The 22,316-nt window shown below is 34.9% G+C and overlaps 3 protein-coding genes across 3 annotated transcripts; 1 reads left to right on the top strand and 2 right to left on the bottom strand.

Moving 5' to 3' along the window:
- Positions 1–390: 390 nt before the first annotated feature.
- Positions 391–7,714, bottom strand: LOC133881952 (putative UDP-rhamnose:rhamnosyltransferase 1). Its single transcript, XM_062321028.1, has 2 exons — positions 6,322–7,714; positions 391–422 (listed from the first exon to the last, which is right to left on the bottom strand). Exons 1-2 carry the CDS (start codon positions 7,712–7,714, stop codon positions 391–393), a joined length of 1,425 nt encoding a protein of 474 aa, XP_062177012.1.
- LOC133880948 (uncharacterized) lies at positions 4,083–6,107 on the top strand. Its single transcript, XM_062319918.1, has 4 exons — positions 4,083–4,367; positions 4,661–5,051; positions 5,205–5,312; positions 5,611–6,107. The coding sequence occupies exons 2-4, from the start codon at positions 4,728–4,730 to the stop codon at positions 5,905–5,907; spliced, it is 729 nt and encodes a 242-aa protein (XP_062175902.1). The 5' UTR covers positions 4,083–4,367; positions 4,661–4,727; the 3' UTR covers positions 5,908–6,107.
- A 2,254-nt stretch (positions 7,715–9,968) lies between the features above and the next one.
- Positions 9,969–16,524, bottom strand: LOC133882647 (uncharacterized). The gene is made up of 9 exons (XM_062321853.1): positions 16,177–16,524; positions 14,623–14,820; positions 14,004–14,101; positions 12,798–12,885; positions 12,517–12,720; positions 12,181–12,437; positions 11,303–11,393; positions 10,980–11,187; positions 9,969–10,325 (listed from the first exon to the last, which is right to left on the bottom strand). Exons 1-9 carry the CDS (start codon positions 16,366–16,368, stop codon positions 10,114–10,116), a joined length of 1,548 nt encoding a protein of 515 aa, XP_062177837.1. The 5' UTR covers positions 16,369–16,524; the 3' UTR covers positions 9,969–10,113.
- Positions 16,525–22,316: the final 5,792 nt, after the last annotated feature.

The raw sequence follows: 22,316 nt of genomic DNA, 5'->3' as shown, positions 1-22,316 counted from the left end.
ACGGCCTTAAAGAATTATATAGCTCCGGCAAAGTTTCCCTCCCCAAAAGCAGGATTGTTACCAGATGTTCGTAGGAGGCGAGAAGGGAGTTTAGAAGCATTAGTGGTTTTTCTTTATCATCGAACTTTACATCAATATTTCTCAACACACCACTGATAATCTGAATAAACATATTGATGTTTTGAGTTAGATCAGTATCTTCCGCCATCTTCAGCTCTTACAATTTATGCTTGAGATAAAACTTGTTCCTAAATGACATTGGCATAAATCGTCTCTCCAACCTTGTCCAGACTCCTGCAGGCGAGTATTTAATGTGGTATATAATTAACCTCGTCCGACAGACAAAGCTGAATGGTACTCACCGCCTTCATCTCGAGCTCTTCCCATTCATCATCTGTCATTCTCTCTAGTTTCCTTTTTTTCCCGTACATCTTCATTGTTGTACCGACAAATCCTTCACCCTTGAGGTCTTTCCGGTTCAGCTGCTTTTAGAGAGAGAGAGAGAGTTTCCGAGAGTAGTTTTCTATGGCCGGGGGGGGGGGGGGGGGAGGCCTCACGCCTCCCTCCTCCCGGTGGTGCTTATCCATCTAATTTCTTTGTGAGCTAGAGTGGTTTTTGTGTCTCTTGGCTTGTCCCAGTGGGAGTTTTGTTCCCCCAGCTAGTTTCCGGTGGTGGTTGTTGTTCTCCTAGCTGTTGGGGCTATGGAGTTTTGTTTTATTTGTTCTTTGGTTGTTGTTTTCTTCTTTGTTTTGACAGTTACATCATGTTTTAAGTCGTCCAAGGGAGTGTTCTCTATTCGTGTTCTCCAGCATTCTTTTGAGTTAGATCTACTTGGTTTTGCTGGAGTTCTTGCGATACTATCCTTCCTATGTTGTTCGCCGTCAATCTTTGATCTCGTAGCCTCACTCTCCGGCGGTGTTGAACCTCCACACTCGGAGCGTGGTTTGCACGCGCCGAGGGTGTAGTTTGTGCGTGTGGGCCACGCTCTATTTTTCCAATCGTTTGGTTGGTGTTTTCAGGAAGATCTGTTGACTGGTTGTAGCAGGGGAGGCCCAGGTGCAGCGCGTTGTCTTACACACGCTGGTCAGGGTGGATCCTCCTTTTGCCGGCTTAGCGTTTTGTTTCTGTTTTGTTCTGTATATTCTTGCTATCTTTCACAGCTTACTTTTGTAACAGGCTAAAATTTACTTGGGCATTTAGGTGGCTTTGTTTGCTAGACCAGGCCATTTCATTTTAGATGAGTTATTCTTTACTGTTAAAAGATGGTCAATTGTTTGTTCTTGTAATTTTAGTTTGTTGCTTTAGTAGCTGCTTCAAGTTAGGTTTGCTCTTGGCTTAGTGTTTAGGGATTCTTCATCTCTACTCACTACTTTGTGCCTTTGGGCTTCTGTTGTAGATTTGGGACAGTGCTTTTGCCTCCGGGCCGATGTATTTGCATTCAGTGTTATGCAATGAAGGAATGTTCCCGTTCAAAAAAAAAATCCTACACCCTTGGCTGCCACAATCCGTAAGTACAGGTTCTGTTGAACTTTACCCCATATATATATATATATATATATATATATATATAGTTGATGAATTTAACCTTTTATAAACCATTCAAGTACAAATCACTCCAGTAATCCCATCAACAGGGATACAGCACAACACCTAAAAACAACTCAACTAAGACAAAACAACGTAGAAAACCAAACCAGGAAAACAATACAAGACAAAACCCACAACTACAGCTTCCAAATCTGAACGACTCTAATAAAAGTAGGAGTCTGCTTGAATTTCCTCTTGTACATGATTCTATTCCTTACATCCCACTTAATATTAGCCACAATACCAACTTTAACAATTTTCTCTGAGAAAGGCTGTCGTTTCCACAGAGAGAAACCCTTTGAGAGAAAACCCTTTGTGAGCCTGTTCTTCCAGGGGAGGGAGGCTCCCCTCCTCCCAGTTTGTTTTGTTTTGTCTCCCTCCTAGCCTTTGGGCTAGGGGAACTTTTGTTTTGTCTCCCTGGTTAGATCTAGTGGAGATTTGTTTTTCTCCCCTGCCTGGGTTCCAATGGTGGCTGACCTTCTCCGATCCATTGTTTGGGCTCTGGAGATTTTGTGTTTTTTTTTTTTATAAGGTTTTTCAAGTGTCGGTGGTGTGAATGCTGTTTCGACGAGTCTTCGGCTTTTTTGGTTGTGTTTTTCCTTATTTGACCGAACCTTTGATGCCAGGTCTAGGAGATTTTGTCGGCTTCTTCAAGACACGCGCCCCTCAGCAATATCCACCGTCTCCCTCCAGTCCGGTTGCCTCTTTCCTCGGCCGTGTCGGGCGTTAGTGCATGGCGCGTGGCCAGCACACGCCAAGGAGGTTTCTCTCCCTAGGTTGCGCGTGCGAGCCATGCTCTACTTTCCAGGCCGAGAGGAGTGTTTACCGGGTGGTTGTTGGTAGTCGATTGGCTTTCAGGGCCTTCAGTGCATGCGCTGCCTCTGGAGATGGTAGCGTTCCCGGTAGCGACGGCTCTGATTTAATGTTCCTGTTTTTTCGGTTTTGTTTGTGATTTTTTTCTTTGTTTCACAGTCTAACTTTATAATGACTCAAATGTTACTAGGACTGTTTAGATGGCTTTGGAGTTAGATCGGCCCTATTTTATTTGTTGTATGCGCTTTATTGTAAAGAGAGGCTCAAACACTGGTCTTGTAATGTCTGTTTTTATTATTTAAGTAACTGCTTTAAATCAAGTTTATCCTGATTTAATGTGTAGGGATTCTTATATCTCTATTCGTTGTATGCCTTTAGGTTTTTATTGGAGCAATGAAAGGGTCTTCCTTTGTTCAAAAAAAAAAAAAAAAATTAGCTACAAGAGTTTCTTCTGTCTGGGAGGTGTTACCATGATAAAAGTCATTCCTCAGTCTCCAAAGATAGTACACAACAGCAGCCAAACAGAGTTTACAAAGCAAAACTAGCAAACTTCGCCCTTTCAACTTGTAAGACCAGTTCACAACATCATCCCATTCAATACATGGATTCGTAATCAAACATATAGTCATCAGATGCCTCTAAACTCTTCTGCAGAAACTGCAGTGAAAGAAGAGATGAGCAATGGATAAGATAAATCCACCATTTGATACTTTGCATGTTAGCCACCAAGAAAAAAAAAAAAAAAGAAAAAAAAAGAAGAAGAAGATGAATAATCGGTACAGTTTTGAGTAGGATTTGCTAAAAGAAAACCGTTTTTTGCTTGAGGTTTTTCTTATTTCCTCATGTTTATTTGTTGGCATCATTTGACTTGTCATCAACACTAATAGGCCTCCCCTTGGAAAAAAAAATTCGCTCGCAATATTATGTCATAGTCTACCCATTCACAACAATAATTTTTTTTCTTTTTCTTTTTCTTATTGGTGAGATATTTCGTATTTGTGATCAAATCTCTTCGTGCCCAATAGCATATTGGTCTAAATCCAAGTATTTCTTCCCGTAGCCAAACATTAAACAAAGGCTGTAATTATACTACTTGTGAAAATGTAGTAGGTGGTGTTGTTTTGTATATCGATTCAGCGAAAATGCCTAGCTATACAATATTCTATTAATTCAAAATCATCATTCAAGTTACAATCTTATTTTCTTATAATTATATATAAAGCATGATTTCTTAAAATTTGGGACAGCTTATATATATATATATATATGGAGAGAGAGAGAGAGAGAGAGAGGAGGCTACAAGCCCACCTGCCATGGGCAGCCGAGGCTGCAGGCCCACCTACCCAAGGCAGGTGAATCCCACAACTCCTTTTCTTGGGCTACCCAAATTTCAATAATATTCGGGTAGCTTAATTGTAATGAATCTCGGTTTCAACTTTGCATTTGAGCATTTTTATGACTGAACAATTCAACAATCCACTCACCATAGGACAATTTTTTAATTTTTTTAATTTTTATTTTTTTTTATGAGTAGTCACATTTTCGATTTCTATTTGCCCTAATAGAGGACATGATTATAATAAAATTTAAAAATTAAAATCGTGTCCTTTACGAAACACCGACTTCCATAACGTTCGGGGGGGGTGGGGGGGGGGGGGGGGGGGCAAGATCCAAATGGCCTGCCGATGCAACCGTTTCGCGCGTCTTGGGAGTTGGGATAGTATAGTTCCCTTGAATAGTTCCTAGGGACACAAAAACAAGACCAGCCGAATATTTTATATTAACCTTCAATATTACTACGTACAGAGATCGGAAAACATCAATTTTTCGTCTGGGATTTTCGAAAATTTCTTGCTCGTTTGCGTTTAATCCCTGAGCTAGCTAATATATCGGTCAAATTCACGTACACAGAAGCCATAGAATCTGGCCGGTCACCAGAAAACTTTTTGAGCGTTGAAGGAATTAAGGTTGATTCAATTCTCTTGTCTTGCATGTATATACATATTTTTTTAATTTTCGGTTTATATATACTTGAATTGCAATTCTGTAATTTGGATTCTTCTGTGTATTTTGTAGCTTGCTTTGAATTCATTCTAATAATGCTTTTGTTTATATCGCATTGGGGATTATATGTTTTATTTATATTTTATATCAATTATGTTGACCTATTGGGATCATTTAATATATCAATCAGCTGATGCATGTTGGTGCAAATCTTCTGATTCTGGGTTCGTGTCTTTCTCTTGTTTGGATTTCTTAGCTGGCTAGTTTCTCCATTTTGCCTTGTTTTCATCACCTGAAAAGTCGGTGCATTTGGTCTCATCGCCATGAAGATAGGTGAAGGTGGGATACGCATCGCCATGGCACCGCAGATGGTGGTTGCAGTGATGATGGTGATGGTGTTTGTTGCAGATGGAGCTGATAAAAACAATGTTTTCAGCCCCTGTTCTGATGCACAGGTTCAAAAATTGGATGGTTTTACCTTTGGTCTTGCATTTTCAACAAAGGAATCCTTCTTTTTCAATCAGACTCAACTTTCTCCCTGCGATCAGCGTCTCTCCCTCTCAACTAAAAACGCTCAACTTGCTCTGTTTAGGCCCAAGGTCGACGAGACCTCTTTCCTCACCATTAATAGCACCACCTTCAATCCGGTATGTACTTCATTTGCCTAGCTTACTTGAATTCGAGAGGGCATTTTTTTTCGTTAATTAGAAATATATAATATAATTGTGAAAATATAGTTACACCCCTCAAATAAAAAATCAAACTAACAATTTGATAATGTGATTTCATGAATTTACCAGTATCAGTATGGTGGGTATATGGTAGCATTTGCTGGACAGAAGTATGCGGCAAGATCTCTCCCAATATTGGTTGCTGACACAACTAACGTCATAACTAGTTTCACTCTGGTAAACTCAATATCAATGGTAGTCATCCCAGCTGCACCATATATATAATCTCTATGGACGGTGATAACTTTCATGAAGGTTATCGCCTATCGGGCTGAGGAGGTGCATCGATTCCTTCAGAAAAGAAGAAACCCTTCAAGCCTACAACTAGGCTATGCATTTCCCAGTCTGTTTTCCTCCTGAATTCCCATCCTAACGGGAGAAACCATCCATTACAAAATACATTCAAAGATCGACCATGCATTTTCCTCTCTCTTGGAGTAGCATTGAATGGTTGTCTTTTAAATTTTTCATGCAGGTCCTCGAATTCCAGAAGGGTACTCTTCAAAATCTCTACTGGAAGAACTTTGGGTGTAATGCTTGCTCCCAGGACTCTATTTGCCTCAACAATCAGAACTGTGCAGTACCAACCTCTACATGCAAGAGCAATGGTGGGTCAAAGGATTGCAGTTTAAGCGTACAATTGGCATTCTCTGGTACAGATAAGAATCTTTATGCACTTAATTCATGGTATGAGGTGGAAAATCTTAGGCAGTACTCCCTCTACGGTCTATTCTCCAATATTCGTGATTCTGTCACCGGCCTTATAATATGACAAGCTTTCTGAATCCTCTGTGTGTTCGGGTACGTTGGAATAGCAACCTCTCCGTTTCAAGTGAAGTGGAAATTAAAGGATCAGCTTAATTGATCCGTCTGAGTTATATGTAAACAGCTCTTATTTAATTATGATGATTTCTGTCAATGAAATTTACCCTTGAAAAGATAATGCAATTTTAGCCCTTGGATTTTTTATTTTTTTATTTTTTTCATTTTTTATAAAGGTTAATCCAATTACTGATAAGTACTGTCACGTCAATAAAAAAAAAATGAGAGTTCACGCCTTAAATGACTGCCTTGATAGATAACTTTTCTTTTTGGACAGTGCCTTATTACATAACTTAAATTACTACCTAATTACATAACTTTAATTTGTCATGGAGAGGAGATTTTGCTTAATCTTTTCCCTTGATGTGGTTCTCAAGAAACTCAACAAATTTGTCTATGTATTTGGAGTGGAGGTCCTTGTCTCCAAATATGGCGGTCATTGCCTTAGCTTTGTCCCGATAAATCTTCCCCTCCTCATCCTTGATCACCAACCTGAGTGTTTGGGCGAGCGAGGCACTGGTAAAGGAGCCGTCTAAGTCATTTCTGGGCACCTCAACTCCTGCCTGCTTCTCTTCCAAAAACCGAGCTATCAATCCTTGGTCCGTCAAGAAGGGCAACAGAACAAGTGCACGTCCAAACATAAATGCCTCTGTCACCGAACTCCAACCACAATGAGTCAAGAAACCCCCAACCGAGTGGTGAGATAATATCCTTAACTGAGGCGCCCAACCCGTCCAAACAATCCCACGACCTCTGGTTCGCTCCTCAAATCCTTCTGGTAGCTCAACCGAGCCACTTGGCTTTCTTAGAGCCCAAAAGAAGGGCAACCCCGATTGCTCCAGTCCAAGAGCCAACTCCGCTAAGTCTTGCTGACTTGGTTGAATCTCACTTCCGAGTGCTATATAAACCACTGATCCATTCTCCTGCTTGTCCAACCACTCGACAATCGTATCCCAAGTACTGCTATCTTTGTTGTTGTCTCCCCGGCCGCTTTCTGGCGGCGCCGAGGGTGGCATTAAGCCCACTGGAATTATATGAGGTATATTATCATGATGAAGCTCACCAAGGAGTTTCAACCACTCGCCTTCAACCTCCATGCACGTTTTAAACGCCAAGGCCTCGGCTCCTGAGATTACGCTCTCGTGACGAAACGAGTCTGAAACACCGGAAGCATTATTGTCTTCAAAGCTTTCAAATATTTTTTTCGCCTCAAAGAACCGAAACGCTATGCTAGTTTGAAAGGGGACCCATTTGGGTGGGACAGTGAAGTTCTCCGGCTCCTGCGCGTCCGATGGAGATGGTGGTTTAAGGACACACCAAGTGAATGCGTTGAAAATACTGAAAAAGACCCGAGAGATGCCTAGCTTGGTAGCGATTGGTGGTAACCAGTAAGGGGCAAAGTCGTGAATAATCCAATCAGGAGCTGAAGTTTGTAAAAAATGAGAGAGAGGTTGTTGGAGACCATCGTGGGCTTTCTTAAGGTATGGGATTATGTGGGAGGGTACGTCCATGGTGGCTTCTGCGTTTTCTGGCAAGTTGTGTAGGCGGGGTAAGGGCAGCTTCACGAAAGTTATCCATGGTGCTAACTCTGGTGGAATCTTTGGGAGGCGTTCAATGTTTCTAGGGGTTGATATGAATGAAATACGATGACCCTTTTGGGCTATCCGCTTTCCGAGCTCTAAAAATGGGATCATGTGACCAAAGGCTAGCCATGGGAACATGGCTATGTGTAGTTTCTTAGCCTGATCATCGGCCATGGTGGCGGTGTATACTTTATCTTCTGATCTCTCTGACTCTCTGTCTCTCGATCTCTGGCTTACTTGTATAAATAATCAGATTTTGATGATTATGGGATTGGCGGTGACACTCATTTTCCAGATTCAGACACAATTCATTTTGGTTCCGTACTGGTCTTCGCTGACGGTGATTTTCCATCTTTAGCAAAATCTGATTTGCTTTCCGGTAACGTACTCATCAATTAACAGGCTATCTAGTGTCTTAATTGCGTTGGATAGTACTTTTTGCCATCATATCTGATTGCAACAATCTTCATATGCACTACTATTTAAGTGCATGGATTCTGCCCCATCTTCCCCTGCCATTCGGATAATGATTTAGCTCTAAAGAAATTTTAGATTCTCAAATTATAAAATTTATGAAACATTCTCCCACTTTGATTTAAGACAAACAAATGAAAATCTTTTACTAGGGTTTTTTTAGTATTTGGTCGATATGTAGTTTAAGAAATAAGAAATATACACATACATTCCTACACATCTCCATACAAATAAGTTTTAATGTGAGTTTTATAAATCCAATTATAGATTTGAAAATGAGATGCGTAAAAAATATATTTATATCATTTTTTGAAACAAGTATTATCTGGCTGGTTTTGAGTTGAACTAAGAAAGGTATTTATTCGTAACCTGCAAGAAAGAAAAAGAAGAAAAAAAAGGGTTGTTCATTCCATACATACAAAATTCAACTATACGTATAAGCGTTCGACTTCCACTCATCACTGTATTAATAATCCATAGTATATGTTTAACTCCCACTTGTCACTATTAGACAAAAACATTTTTCAGAAATTCCCTTTAATAAACTAGATCTTTCCATTTTTACAAATCACAATTCTATTTTTAAAACAACTTTTTGTTTGTCTTCTCTCTCATATTTCTATATTTATGAAAATAATAACATTAAACTGTGTTCATATCGATTGGCATCGACAAAAATGTGACTGGAATTACATCAAATACAATAGGGGGGGGGGGAATTTTTTCCATCAATCGGTGGTAAGATGACCAAAAGAAAATCAATAGGTATCAAAAATTATTTTTATTTTTCTGTTAGTCATTTGAATTTTAAATACTTTTTTTAATCACTAATTTACATTGTATAACTTATTAAGGAATTTCTTAAAAAATATATCATTTTAATACTTCATTATTATTATTATTTTTCTTTTCTTGTGGCTTGTGCCATTTGTTAATTAGTGGGATTTATGTAATGGCAGCCTTTTACTTCTAGCCTCTTACATCTTAATATGGCAATACTTTTATTGGTTCAGAACTCATGTAACATTAAGGCAAATTACTTATTCGCTAACACTATAGGTCAAGTTTAATTAAATGAATCATACCCTTTAACTCTATTCCGTTAATTTCGTGTTAGATTCATATCAGGTTTGCAAGTCCAATAAAATATGATAAGCCACAACTGCAAGCAGGTTAGATTGAAAATTGGGTTCAAAAGCCTACAAGTCAATTGCAAGAGCATCTAAAAAGTAGGGGTATACATGAGGACAAATATTAACCGCTAGCATCCGTTATCCACTATCCACGGATAGCGGTTTTAGAGTATACGAATATAATTATTAACCTCATTCGCATACCCTTTATATATAATATATATTTTATATATATTATAATTAATATATTCAACACAACACAATGCCATCAACATCCACTTATGAATGTGTTATATTTAGACAATTTATGTTTTTTATGTTATGAATTTGCAATATTATTATTATTATTTTTTTTTTTTATGTTGGCTTTGTAATTTATATTTTCTTATGTTTGCTAGCTTGATTGTTATATTCATTAAATCATGCATAAAAAAGCATAATGGTGTTTCTCGTAAGCATTGATTACTATAAATATTTTGATGCCATATCCATCATCCCATTTTTATTTTTTTTGGGTTCTACACTTCTACATATTTTTTTTGTTATATTATATTTTCAAGACAAAAACTAAAAATGGGTCAAAATTATTTTTAAAAGCGTTTAAAATAGGCTCATTTCTTCTTTGCAAATAGTGTATAATATACATACGGATATCTAAAAGTGATATCTGCATTTTGTAGACCCAAATATTACAAATAACTGAATTCACATGTCCACTCCTACTAAAAAGTAACAAGCATAAGAGATCAGGGCAAAGCCCACCTCATTGAAAAGAAAATGCTCAACAATTGGAGTCGCAAAGAAGCTGAAGACTAGCGGAGTAACAGAGAAATTATATCTTCTATTCTTGAATAACTTCAATATAGATGTTGTAGCATAAACATTTTAAATGAGATCAGGGGGTGAAACCCACTCTAAACTGCAACTATTTACAATAGAACTAATGAAACAAATAAAGGCACGTTTTCAAGCAGAAGGCATAGAGGTTGAAAGGAGTACATAAGACAAGTATTGGAGCCCATCCTGGATTTTGCACAGAGCTGTTGTCTGATCTGCATGCAGATGTTCGGATAAGGCACTTGCTTTTTCCTGGACTGAAGTTTGTGGAAGAACTTCATGTGCTTCGGCACTGGCGCCCTTTATGGCTGCTAAATAAGCTTCAGCTACATCAGATATGCCTGAACAATGCATTCAAATTCAAATGTCAAATAATATCAAAAGCATGAAAGACTCGCTGGACTCTACTAAATATAACCATCTTGCTCAATGTGTGCTATTGTATTGGGAATTCCGCAATATTAGAGGCCTGACGAAAACAATGAAAAAGAGTCGCCCAAAAACTATTTTCTATGCTCAAAAGTGTTGATCGCATAATTAACCAGAATCACAAGTTAATAGTATTCTAATATTTGATATCCAAAATTTATTATATATGACAATCCAGAACCAAAATTTCATGGCCTTGCATTATTTGGTATTCGGAGTAGTGAAGTCTTTTTAATCACAGGACTTTTTGTTTAGCAAAAACTGATTCTTTTCTTCTTCTTTTTTTTTTATAAGAGCGAGCTTGGAAGATATTGTACTTATACATAGAATTTGTTAGGCTTTTTTAAATCACTTCTCGTTATATTGAGCAAAGAAGTTTTGAATGAGTAAACTCTATTACTTCCATTAGTACGAAACAAGAACTTATGACTTTAATGAACAAGGTGATTTTTTTCTATTTCAACCAAAAATTGAAAGAAATAAAAAATGCTTCACTCAATATGAAAACAATGTCAATAAAAAAGTTACAACTACAGAGATGTAGTGCTAGACATCAGTCATCAAACCTGTAATAAAGCTGTTGGAAACAGCTTCCACATATCCTGTCATTGACTGTGCCTTCGCTCTGATTATCTTGGCTTTTTCAATAGAATCCTCAGGCCAGTCTATATTCTCATCAGCATCTTCATCCTGAACCTTGTTAGCATTAGAAATGATGGATTTACCAAGCATCAACAGTTGAGACACCGCAAAACAGCACATTTCTGAGAGTCTCTGCAAAATAATTTATTTCAATTTTTAATTACCCACAATAAAACTTAAAGAAGTGAGGTAGACAATGAAAAATCTGGTACAGATGTTTCTAATAACATCCATAATAACTCCATACATGAACCCCCTCGGAGTGAAGAGACTCTAGTCTGCCAGCAGTCCTTTGGATCATATCATTAACAGCTAATCCAGCTAAGGCACTTGTGAACCTGAAAAATATTAGGAATGTAACAATTGCAGCAGAGTGTACAAGGTCAGGAGATCAAGGTGACATTGACATCAACCCAGCTGTTATCACCAATATTACCGGACAGAAACCTCATGCACTACAGTTCACTTGTATAACACAGGATTGGATAACTACCAGTGTAGAACTAGCCATTCTTGCTTCCTATATGACTTCTGTAGCATTCACCTTTCCCCAACCCCACCATTTGACTACAGGTTCCACCTATGTGTGGCATCCACACGAAATATCAAATCAATGTGATGTTGGTCCAGATTCAATCAATAGGCTCAAATTTCTTTTTAAATAAAAAGTTCAATTCTGAGTATTATATGAACGGAACAGCTACAACTTCAAATACCTTAATATTTGATGAGTGTAGTAGGAATATAATGATCACATATTCCTAAAATGGGCTTAACAACAAACGCATCCCACAAAAAATTATTTGGTGGTTTAGAATCAGCTAGATCTAAACCTGGTATAATTTTATCCCAGCTTTGTGTTTATACAAAATGTAAAACTTGAAAAAAGAGGACGATAAAGAATAAACAAGAAACCTAGAGGATTGTATAAAGCAACATTAACTACAACATGCAATAATATCAGCTACAGAGATTTAAAAATTAGATAATGAGAACAAAATGAAAAACTGAATATAAGTGCAAGCTGAAGCAAGACAACTAACTAACACAACAGTGCAGAGAAGCAAATACTACAGCTATGATATTTTGATATTTGAGTGTATCAAAATTTCTAAACAAATTTACCCTGCAGCCATATCAGCAGCCTTGCTAACACTTGTGTTGTGTAAATTCTTCATCTCATCACCACTTCCCTCAGCCAGAGTCTCTATTTTTTTTCCTTTGTCCGTCTCTACACCAGTTCCATCCATTTCAGTGCTCAAACTGAAAATTTGCTGGACCTCTTTTAGCTTTCCATCAAATGCAGATTTCTGTTCCAATGATAATTTTCCTTTTCTTCGGTTAAATAACAGGGCATAGTGGTTGGACAACGCCTCCAGCTCCTGCCAGCATGAGTTTAACAATTCCAATGAAACTATTATTTTAACTATCCAAATTCAACTTCAAAGATAAGAAGGTGACCTCCAACTGTTCTGGACCTCCATATATATAGAAGCATCGATCAAATGTTACTTCCTCATACAATTGATCGTCCTCAGTTTGTTGTTCAGCTTCTTTTGAATTCTTCTCAACTTCAATACCAGTCTCTGTAATCAATAGATCCATGGTCTCCTTTCCCACAAGTTCAAGCACTTGCATTCCTTTAGCCGTAAAAGCCTTTCCAGTCTGTAGCATGAAGATAGGGAATAAGCAAGCTGGAAACATTGATAAGCAAAGCAATAAGGGTCATCACACATGCAAACCTCTAATATGGATGGCGCAACTGAACCAGCTGCTGGTAAACCACCTTGCTGAATAGAATCTGCGAGGTTCACAGCAGAATGCTCGATCCTGAAGAACATAAAACATTGAACTCATGCAATTAACAACTGAAACATGGGGTTGTGATGGGCAAAATAGGAGGACTGTGAAGCTTTCCAATATATAGCTCAACTTAGATATTAGTAAAAGTGAAAGAAAATGCAAAACAAGGTAACTTTAACACAAGTTATTGGTATAAGGCCTTATTCTTAAAAAAGAAATACCATCAGCTTTCTATTTAACACAAGTTGACTGTTGATTTATGGTTCCCACAATTTCCTATCTTTCGTTTTTCAGATACATCTAACCTAATCATCAAATGCCCCAATATAGAATTCTATCTTTCTATGGTACCATCAACAGTTACCTTCTTAAGATAGTGGCTATTATCCAGACAACGTATTCAAACAGCATGAACCATAGAATTCATTCAACCAGTGCATAAATTTAGTTAATGGCTAAAACACTCAAAAGTCATCAAAAAAATATTCATGATGCTAGCTATATTCTCATAAAGTTAAAAGCATAAGCCCACTATACAGAATAGGGAGGGAAGTATATATGTCCTTGCAGGGGCCATGGCCCCCCAAAGATTTGAAACTCCTTTTATAGGTTACTGATTTTCTATTTGGGCCCTGCATAATATGTTACTTGCTCCCCCCAACCACCAAGAGTGTTATTTTATTAAGAATAAGGCCTCCCAAGTCCCAAGTGATACACTCATATTCGCCTATAATCTTCTACAAATTATACAAGTTTAGATTTTTTCCTCCCAAAAATTTTACCATCTTTCACAAAATTTATTTTGGAAATATTGAAGTGAAAAATGAACATAAAAGGCACTGAATTGTCCATGTTGCTTATATATGCAAGACCAAAATAAATTGCTGATTAATTCAAAAATAAATATCTTCCAACCTGGGTGGTCCCCACAAGGTAATTTTTTCAGTTCCGAAATATTAATCATTAGTTAGGTTATGGCGGAATTGGAGCAGCTTTCTGGCTAACAAGCTTCTGTCAAGTACTAAATAGAATCCAGAACATAACCAGATAAGTGCTTACAAAATGAGCTTTTGTTGCTTTTTATACAAAATCGATAATTTATCAATGGTTTTATTATCTACAAATTCAATTTCAATAGAACATACTTGTGAACCAAATCTGTACCCCCTCTCCACGCACTTCCTAATGCATTCCATGCTCCAGAAGCCAAATTCTCCACAGAATTATCAAGAGCCTTCAACCCCTGCAAATATATTTTTTTAAAAAAAAAATATGAAATAATCTATGCTTAATGGAACGAAATAAAAAGTATCAGAATGATACATGTATCAGTTCAAGAACATGCTGAAACAGTGCAACTAAACTAGACTAAAACTAGAAGATGAGCATTTTTTTAAAAAAATATACCACAACAGTACCTTTGGGATATTTTCAAAAGTAATTCAAAGTAGATAGCAAATTAGCAATGTCAATAGATACTGATTCTTCACATATGAATAAAGCTAGAGGCGAAAATGCAAAAGCTGCATTACCACCAACTATAACTTCAAAGAACGTTCAGTGCAATGGAAAATGAAACTGAAGATACAAAAGAAATAGAAAAACAACATAGAAGTGCTGCAGATTACATCTTCAGTGAAGCATGTCCAAGAGAAGCTCTTCATCATTCAGTAAGATTATTCAGTAAAACAATCGGTGGAAAGCAAATAAAGTGTCAGAGTTCACAGTACAAACAAGAATTTTCAACTCTTATTTATGACTTGCCTGGCCAAATAATGACTCCTCACTAGCTTTCTCCAATTTATCCAGAGCAGACTTCCGTAACTTGTCCTTTTCATCTCCACTTTCACTTTCATTTGCAGAGTCTTCTACCTCTCCCTCATTCTTAGAAGATTCTGAGTCCTCCTCATTGGTTTGCACGTCCGTCACGCTCTTTGCTGCCGTCTGAGCAACTGCAGCAGCCTGCATCCACAAGGCACTGCTCAGCAAAACTGCAAATAATTTACCAAAGGACACTGAACAACAAAGTACTGCATGTTAAACATACAGAATACAGCACCAGTAAGTGCAATGTTTGAGAAAGTGATACTTTCACAACCCTTTCCCCTTATCTAAAAATCTACAAAGGAAACTGAACAGCACACTGCAGGATGTTGACATGGAAAAATAAGAAAATAATACAAACGAGTTCATAGCTTGAACACGTTATTTTTTTGACCAATGTTTGGCAGCTATCTAAGAAAAGTAAACAAGGCTACTGCGTCCAGCGAGTTTCCATGAAACCCTCTCGATCCAAAGAGACTTAAAGTTAAGGCAGAAGTTTTTCAATCTTTCCTTCTGAAGCCAAATCATTAAGTGGAGCTCAACTGTGTCAAACTTTCTTGTAGTAAATAAATTTTATTTAAAAAAAAAAAATCCCTGCTCTCCAACAGTGAATTAATCTCAAATCTCTCAAGTAAGCCCGTTGTAAGCTTTAGCATAGAAGCTCAAGCCCACATCAATCTGGACATGCTTTGAGTATTAACACTCCACCATTCCAAGCTCGCATGTGCATGGATAGCAACATATACAAGGTTTTAAAATCATTTAGCATACAACAACAATCCAGATTCTGGGTGTTAGTTGAGAAATTACCAAGAACATTAAGATGTTGATTCTAGAATGATATTAAGAGTAAGAAACCCAAACCATCTATGGACTTCTCATCACCTTATAATGTTCCTAATTTTGTTTAATATTCAAGATGGCCTCATTACTCTCAAAACGTTCGGGCACTATATGAGATCTTTTTCTTATTGGCAAGTTAAGCACCCAATAGGTTTTGAACCCAAGACCTCACTACTAAAGCTCATTGGCCATAATACTTCAGGAAATCATTTCAAATTTCGGTCACAAGGAAACCTCAATCTCCTCCTTAAGAAGTGAAACTACAAATCCACAAACTGGGAATGGTTGAATCCGATTGGAAATCCACTACGTCAATCGAACATCAAAAGTTACATAAACAAACCATCATTTCTCGTGCTTTACTAATAAGACAAAAGTCCAAAACGTTCAATTGAAGTAATGGAAATCTGTCATGGCATTATCCACCACAACTACAGAACCCAAACTCGAGCAGAACAATGAGAGTAAACTAATCAGATTGATGAAAACGAAGCAATGTCCAACCCACCCAAAACTGGATCTGATAATTGAACCATTTCCCAATTAACCCTAATATGCCAAAATAGAAACAAATGAAAACAGAAGCTAATCTATCATTTGAAAAATAAAAAATAAAAAGAAAAGAGGAAATGTGAGAAGGAGAAGGCGTACACTGCGAGAGATTTCTTCGGCTGCTTTTTGGAGATCTGAGAGAACGGAGAGAGGAGAGAAGCCCCAACCGCCCCAGCCGCTCTTCGATGCTGGCGCTGCTTCTGATTTTGCTTTTTCTTCAGCGTTTGCTTTTAGTGGCTCTTGCTCTGTCTCTTTCTCATCCTTGGGCGAATGTTTGTTTTCTTCCTCCATTTCGCAATTTCTGAAAATGGATGCTTTGTTTAAACACTCAGAACTTTTTGGTCTCTTCTTTTTTTCCTGGGGGCTTTCAGTTGGGGGCTGTTCAAGTCGGAAATGGGAAGAGACCTCGCGATCGCCCTCCTCCGTTTCTTCTTTTGGCAAAGTCGTGCCATTGGATTGGATTCAATCTAACTTAAAAATCAAGTCAGAGGGACGATGTCGTTTCAATCGCTGTGAACAATTTTCTGTTCACATTTTATCTTGATCATTCATTTTAAATGGACAGTCCTGATTGTAGTTTATTGATCAGTTCTACAAGTTTCTTTTACGTCTTTTCTTTTCTATTTTCTTTTCTATATAATGTTTATATAATGTGACTTTTAAAATTATCATTTAATTAAAATTTAATAATGATTTATTACAGATTAAATGATAATTTTAAAAATTATATTACTTTTTAAAGAAACACAAAAGCTATTAAGCGGTAGAATCACAATAAATATAAAGTTAAGTGATTAGGTAGCCAAACCATCTCATGACTAAGAAAGGGGTTCCACCGCTTCAAAACTTCCCAATAAATTATTTGGCTACTTTGAAGCAAGTTTTTGAAAGTGGTTCTACCACTTCAATAACTATTTAAGAGTATTTCTAGTGAGCTTTTCAAATTTTTATTAAATGTTAGTTAAAAAATTTATTTTTGTTATTTTAACCACTTTTAATAAATTTCTTACATCAAACTCTCCAAATATTTCTCTATTTCAACTAGATATTAATTTTTTATTGGTTTTAAGCAACCACTCCTAACAAATGAGAATAGAAAAAAAGTGAAAAGTGAAGTGAAAGAATAGAGAAATAATTAAATATACAATAGCTTATGAATTTTATGAGTCAAATTTGGAGTGAAATTCTGACAATAACTAAAATAAATAAATTATAAAGAGTTTGTTGAAGTGAACATTTTTGAGTTTTTCATCAAATTTTAGTGAAAAAATTGAAATAGATGGCTCACTAGGAATGTTCTAAGTCACTTCTTTTAGAGAAAACTTTATTTGCCCTAAATTAACATAGCTTTTTGGTGGGAATTTGTGTTGCCGTGTCGAGTTTGGTAAATCTTAAATCTTAATGAAAAATAAATAAAATAACCGAATACCCCTTCAACAAATTTAAAAATAAAATCAAAAAGAAATCAAAAAAAATTGAAAAACAATATAATAATAATGATAATGACCCACGGTTTGAATCATTTTTCATTTTTTTTCGTTTTTACTTTTTTAAAAAATGAATAAAAAAAAGTTATGAGTATATTTGTATTTGTATAAATTTTATACAATTATAATTGACATTTTACACGTTAACCGTTTAAGATAATGAAAAACCTTAACGGTAGAAAGTAAGTAATTGAAAGGGACTAATAAATGAGTAAATACATTACAAATTTTTAAAGTTGAAAGGGACGTTAAAAAACTCTTATTAGGCCTCGTTTGATTTGCGGAATGTCTATTCTATTAGGAAAATGAATAACTATTCATGGGAATAGATGAAGGTGGAATGCAATAACTATTTCTATTCTTTTGTTTGGTTGTAACAGTGGAATAGAACATTGCATATGTATTCTTTTGTTTGGTATAGTACAATACATTGGTGAATGGAATCATATTATAATCAAATTTTCTAAAATACCCTTATTATACAAATATAATTTATATTATTGAGGACATTTTTTTTTTCTTTATTTAAGAAACATAAACAATCATACTATGACCTTTTTTGTTTTTGTTTTGTTTTGTTTTGTTTTTTTTTTTTTTTTGTTAATTTCATAGAGTTCATGGCTTCTTTTTTTTTTTTTTTTCATATACATTTACGCTACAAAATGATTTATAAGGAAAAAAAAAAAAAAAAACACACACACACACACACACACAATCATCATATCACCATCATAAAAAAAATAAAAAAATAGATCATCTGCAAAGCCCTTTTTATTTTATTCTTTTTTATTTGTTTTCCAGCAACAAACATTCATTCTTTGCTTACAAAGTAAAATGATTTATAAGAGAAAAAAAAATAATAATTATCATAAAAAAATAAATCATCTACAAAGCCCTTTTTATTTTATTATTTTTTATTTGTTTTTCAGTAACAAACATTCGTTCTTTGCTTACAAAGTTTTTCTCAAACCTCCACAAGGCAATTGGAGTCCCCCCGATATTAAGAGGTACTCGTTTTGCTACGTCTAAGTGCATTCTGTAGGCTAAATCATAGGAGGAGGAAAAAAAAAAAAAAAAAAAAAAAAAAGAAGAAGAAGAAAGACTACCCCACAACAAATTAAGTTGGGTTGAGAAACAGAGAGAGGGGGATGAGAATATAATTGCAGAGATGGAGAAAGATATTGATGGTGCACTTGAGTGACGAATTTTTGAAATCAGAATTAAATTCTTATTTTGTTTGCGAATTTTGAAATTTGACCTTTTAGAAAAAAATTGAATAAAATATAATTTGTTTATAAAAAGTTGAATAAAATATAATTTGTTTTTTAAAAAGTTGAATAAAATATGATTTATTTCTGAAAAAAGTAGAATCAGAATTATATTTTATTGTCAAAATTTCGTATCAAAACACACCATGAGTTGAGAAACAGAGAGAGAGAGAGGGATAAGAAACTTGGGTGTTGAGAAGGTTGGAGTTTTTGGGCAAAAGACGAATTTAATTTATTCTCATAGGAAAGGAATAGGCATTCCACTCATTTTTGAGTGGAATACCTATTCCTCTTCGTAAGGGAATAGCTATTCCGTGGGAATAACTATTCCCTTAAATAATATGAAACCAAACAAAAGAATAGCTATTCCGTAGGAATAGCTATTCCTTTCCATGGGTCTAATCCGCAAACCAAACGAGACCTTAGTACTTTGGAGGGAAAAGGAATTTTTTTTTTTTTTTTTTAACTTTCATAATACCAATGGTCCAAATAAAATATATTGCACTTAAGAGTAATGTTATATATATATATATATATATATATTATACTTTCATCCCATAAGACTAATGTGACAATGCACATTTATCCTTGTTAAAGACATAGAGATAGAGATGATGTGTATTGTCACTTAAGCCAAGTGAAATATGAATATGACCCTCTCTATTTCATTTAAAATTAATAGTGTTCATTTAATGGTCTATATTTAAAGTTAGAACATTTAACGATATATGTGAAGTTAATTTTAATATGTTTTTTAAAAAAATTTAATGGGTCCATTTGTTCTTGCACTTAATGCGTCTACTTGGAATTATAATAATTAATTGGGTAGCTGCGGTGCTCTCAAATTCAATGCATTAAATAGTATTGTAGTTACCCAATTGTTTATAAAACTTTTAAGGCATTTGTTGTAGGTGTACGTATTTTTGTTATTTTTTAAAATCTTTTTCTTTTTGAACACATTTAAATTTTTTTTCTATACTTAAGAAAGGGAAGTAGTTTATGGTAATGTTTGGAAATGCTCTTAGTGGAGTATTAGGTTGGGACGACATTTCAATCGCCCAAGCGACAGAGTTCAACCTAACAAACAAGTCTCAACTCGCTGCTCCTTGGACCTTGAGAATGCCATAAGCAAATGAATAATTTTTTTTAGAGGTACATTTGTTTTTTTTTTTAAAAAAAAAGGTATTTTATTTTAATTTCATACCCCCTCAAATTATCTTCTTATTCTCGATGTCTCCTCTCAAATTACCAATTGTTTAAATGTCTCCATATATATAAAGAAAAAAAAATGAAAAAAATAATTTTTTTTTTTTTTTTTTTTTTATAAAAAAAAGAAAATAAAACTGAATAAAGAAAACCAAGGGTATTTTTTATTAATTTTTTTAATACTATTTCTCTTTTCCGTACAGCTTTCATGCTAGCGCGCTCAATCCCTTGCTTGTTGGGAGGTACAAGCCTGGCCCGACGCACAAAGTAGAAGAAATCGGTATCCCAACGAAGTCAGCACAAGAAGGGGAGTAGTAATTTATAAGAATATATATATATATATATATATATATATATATATATATATATATATATATATATATTTGTAATTTCTGTCTTTTTGGTGCCTTTGGAATTTGAGATTACGTTGACATTTTTTGGTAGTTTACGATGGACATTTACATAATCAATAGTTTGTGAGAGACACTGATAATAAGGTAATAGTTTGAGAATAATATATTACTTTTTCTGCATATTTAATAACACAGTATCCAAAATAAGAACCATCATCAAAATAAAACCATTCCACACTCGCTCCTCTCAGCAAACCATAAACTCATCCCCCAAATTCAAACTTAACTCCACAATGACATCGTAACAATTATATCAAGAATTTAATATTAATTTTCAAGGAATATCTTATGAAATTAGAGAAATTATGCAGCATATCACCAAAATTACATTGAAATCTCTTTTCAAAAGTTGTTAATATATGAGATTAACTCATTGAAATGTGATGTTTGGTCATCAGAATTGACAGAGGTTAGTAGAAGTTGATTAGTGGTGGGATGTATTAAAAATTAAGTAATGCTATTTAGTAGATTGATATATAACATTTATATAATTGAAATGATGTGACAATCAAAATTAACCATTGTTTTCTTTTTTGACAAGTAATAATCTAAAGGTTGATAGTCGTATATGAATATACTGAATAACATTGCTCTTGAAAATTTGGGAAAAATTACACTTAACACTCTCAAATTGACACCTCATTTTCAAAGATTAACTCCGAACTTCAATATTTGACAATTGGCTTATTCAAACTACTATTTTGTTGTAATTGCACATTCCATTAGATTTTGGCGTTAAAATAGACAGAAAGTTGCGCACCTGACGCATGTGTATAAAATTTTGTTTTAAAATACACAAATTATCATTCTGTCAAAAAAATTAAACAAAAAAAAAGAAAAAAAGTAAAGGTTTCAAAAAGACAATTTCAGTATTTCAAGTAAAAAATTTGCATGTAGCCATGTACATGCCAACTTTCTGTCTATTTTAGCATTATAATCTAATGGAGGGTGCAGATTGCAATGAAGTGGTAGTTTAAATCAACTAAATATCATAAATAATAAGTTAGAGGTAACTTTATAAAAATGTCACCTTTAAAGGTTATGGTATAAATTTTCCAAGCAGGTGTTAATGATTATTGAGCAGTACTATGCACCATGCTCATTTTTTGTTATTACAAAAATAGTTTGGTCACACTTTTTTGAATGTGGAAAACATTTTGCCTTAGTTGTTAATAGGGTCAGATTAGGGTAAGAGGTGGAGTTGAAATGGGATTCCGACTCATTAGGATTAGACTAGTTAATATTAGGATTAGTATTTATTTAAATTTGAATATTAGAACTTTAGGTGTTATCACTCTAGGCTTTATCTACTTGTATTTCTATTTAAAAGCCATTTGATTGTTAATGAGGATTATTGAAAATTGATATAGAATTTTGTCTTGTGGTTTGTTTCCAACCTTAATTAGATTAACTAGTGGTTTGTCTTCGGCCCTAATTGGAGTTCATTATCAATACAATTTTCCTTCTATTTTCACATTCTTGTATTGTTCATCCATTTCATCAGCAAGTACCAATCAATTGTAAACTAAACCCGATTAACATACGAGAAGATAAATACATGATGATACTCACTAAAAGCTTTGATATGATATATGGGATGTCACTTTAAGTTATATATATATATATATATATATACACACACACACTTATACTCTGCTTGTTTCGGTGTAAAATGGTTTATGTTGTAAAATATTTTTAGGGAAGTAATTTTTCAGAAAAATAATTTTCGTCGAAATCATTTTATGGTGTTTGGCGCGTATGAAAAATTACAAATATTTTTTATATTTTAATTTAATCATATTAATTTAAAAAATTAAATTTTATTCACAAAATAAAAAATATTAATAAAAATTATATATATATAT

The sequence above is a fragment of the Alnus glutinosa genome, chromosome 11 (genome assembly GCF_958979055.1).
Source record: "Alnus glutinosa chromosome 11, dhAlnGlut1.1, whole genome shotgun sequence".
Classification (NCBI taxonomy): Eukaryota; Viridiplantae; Streptophyta; class Magnoliopsida; order Fagales; family Betulaceae; genus Alnus; species Alnus glutinosa.
This window is presented reverse-complemented; position numbering and strand designations above follow the sequence as displayed.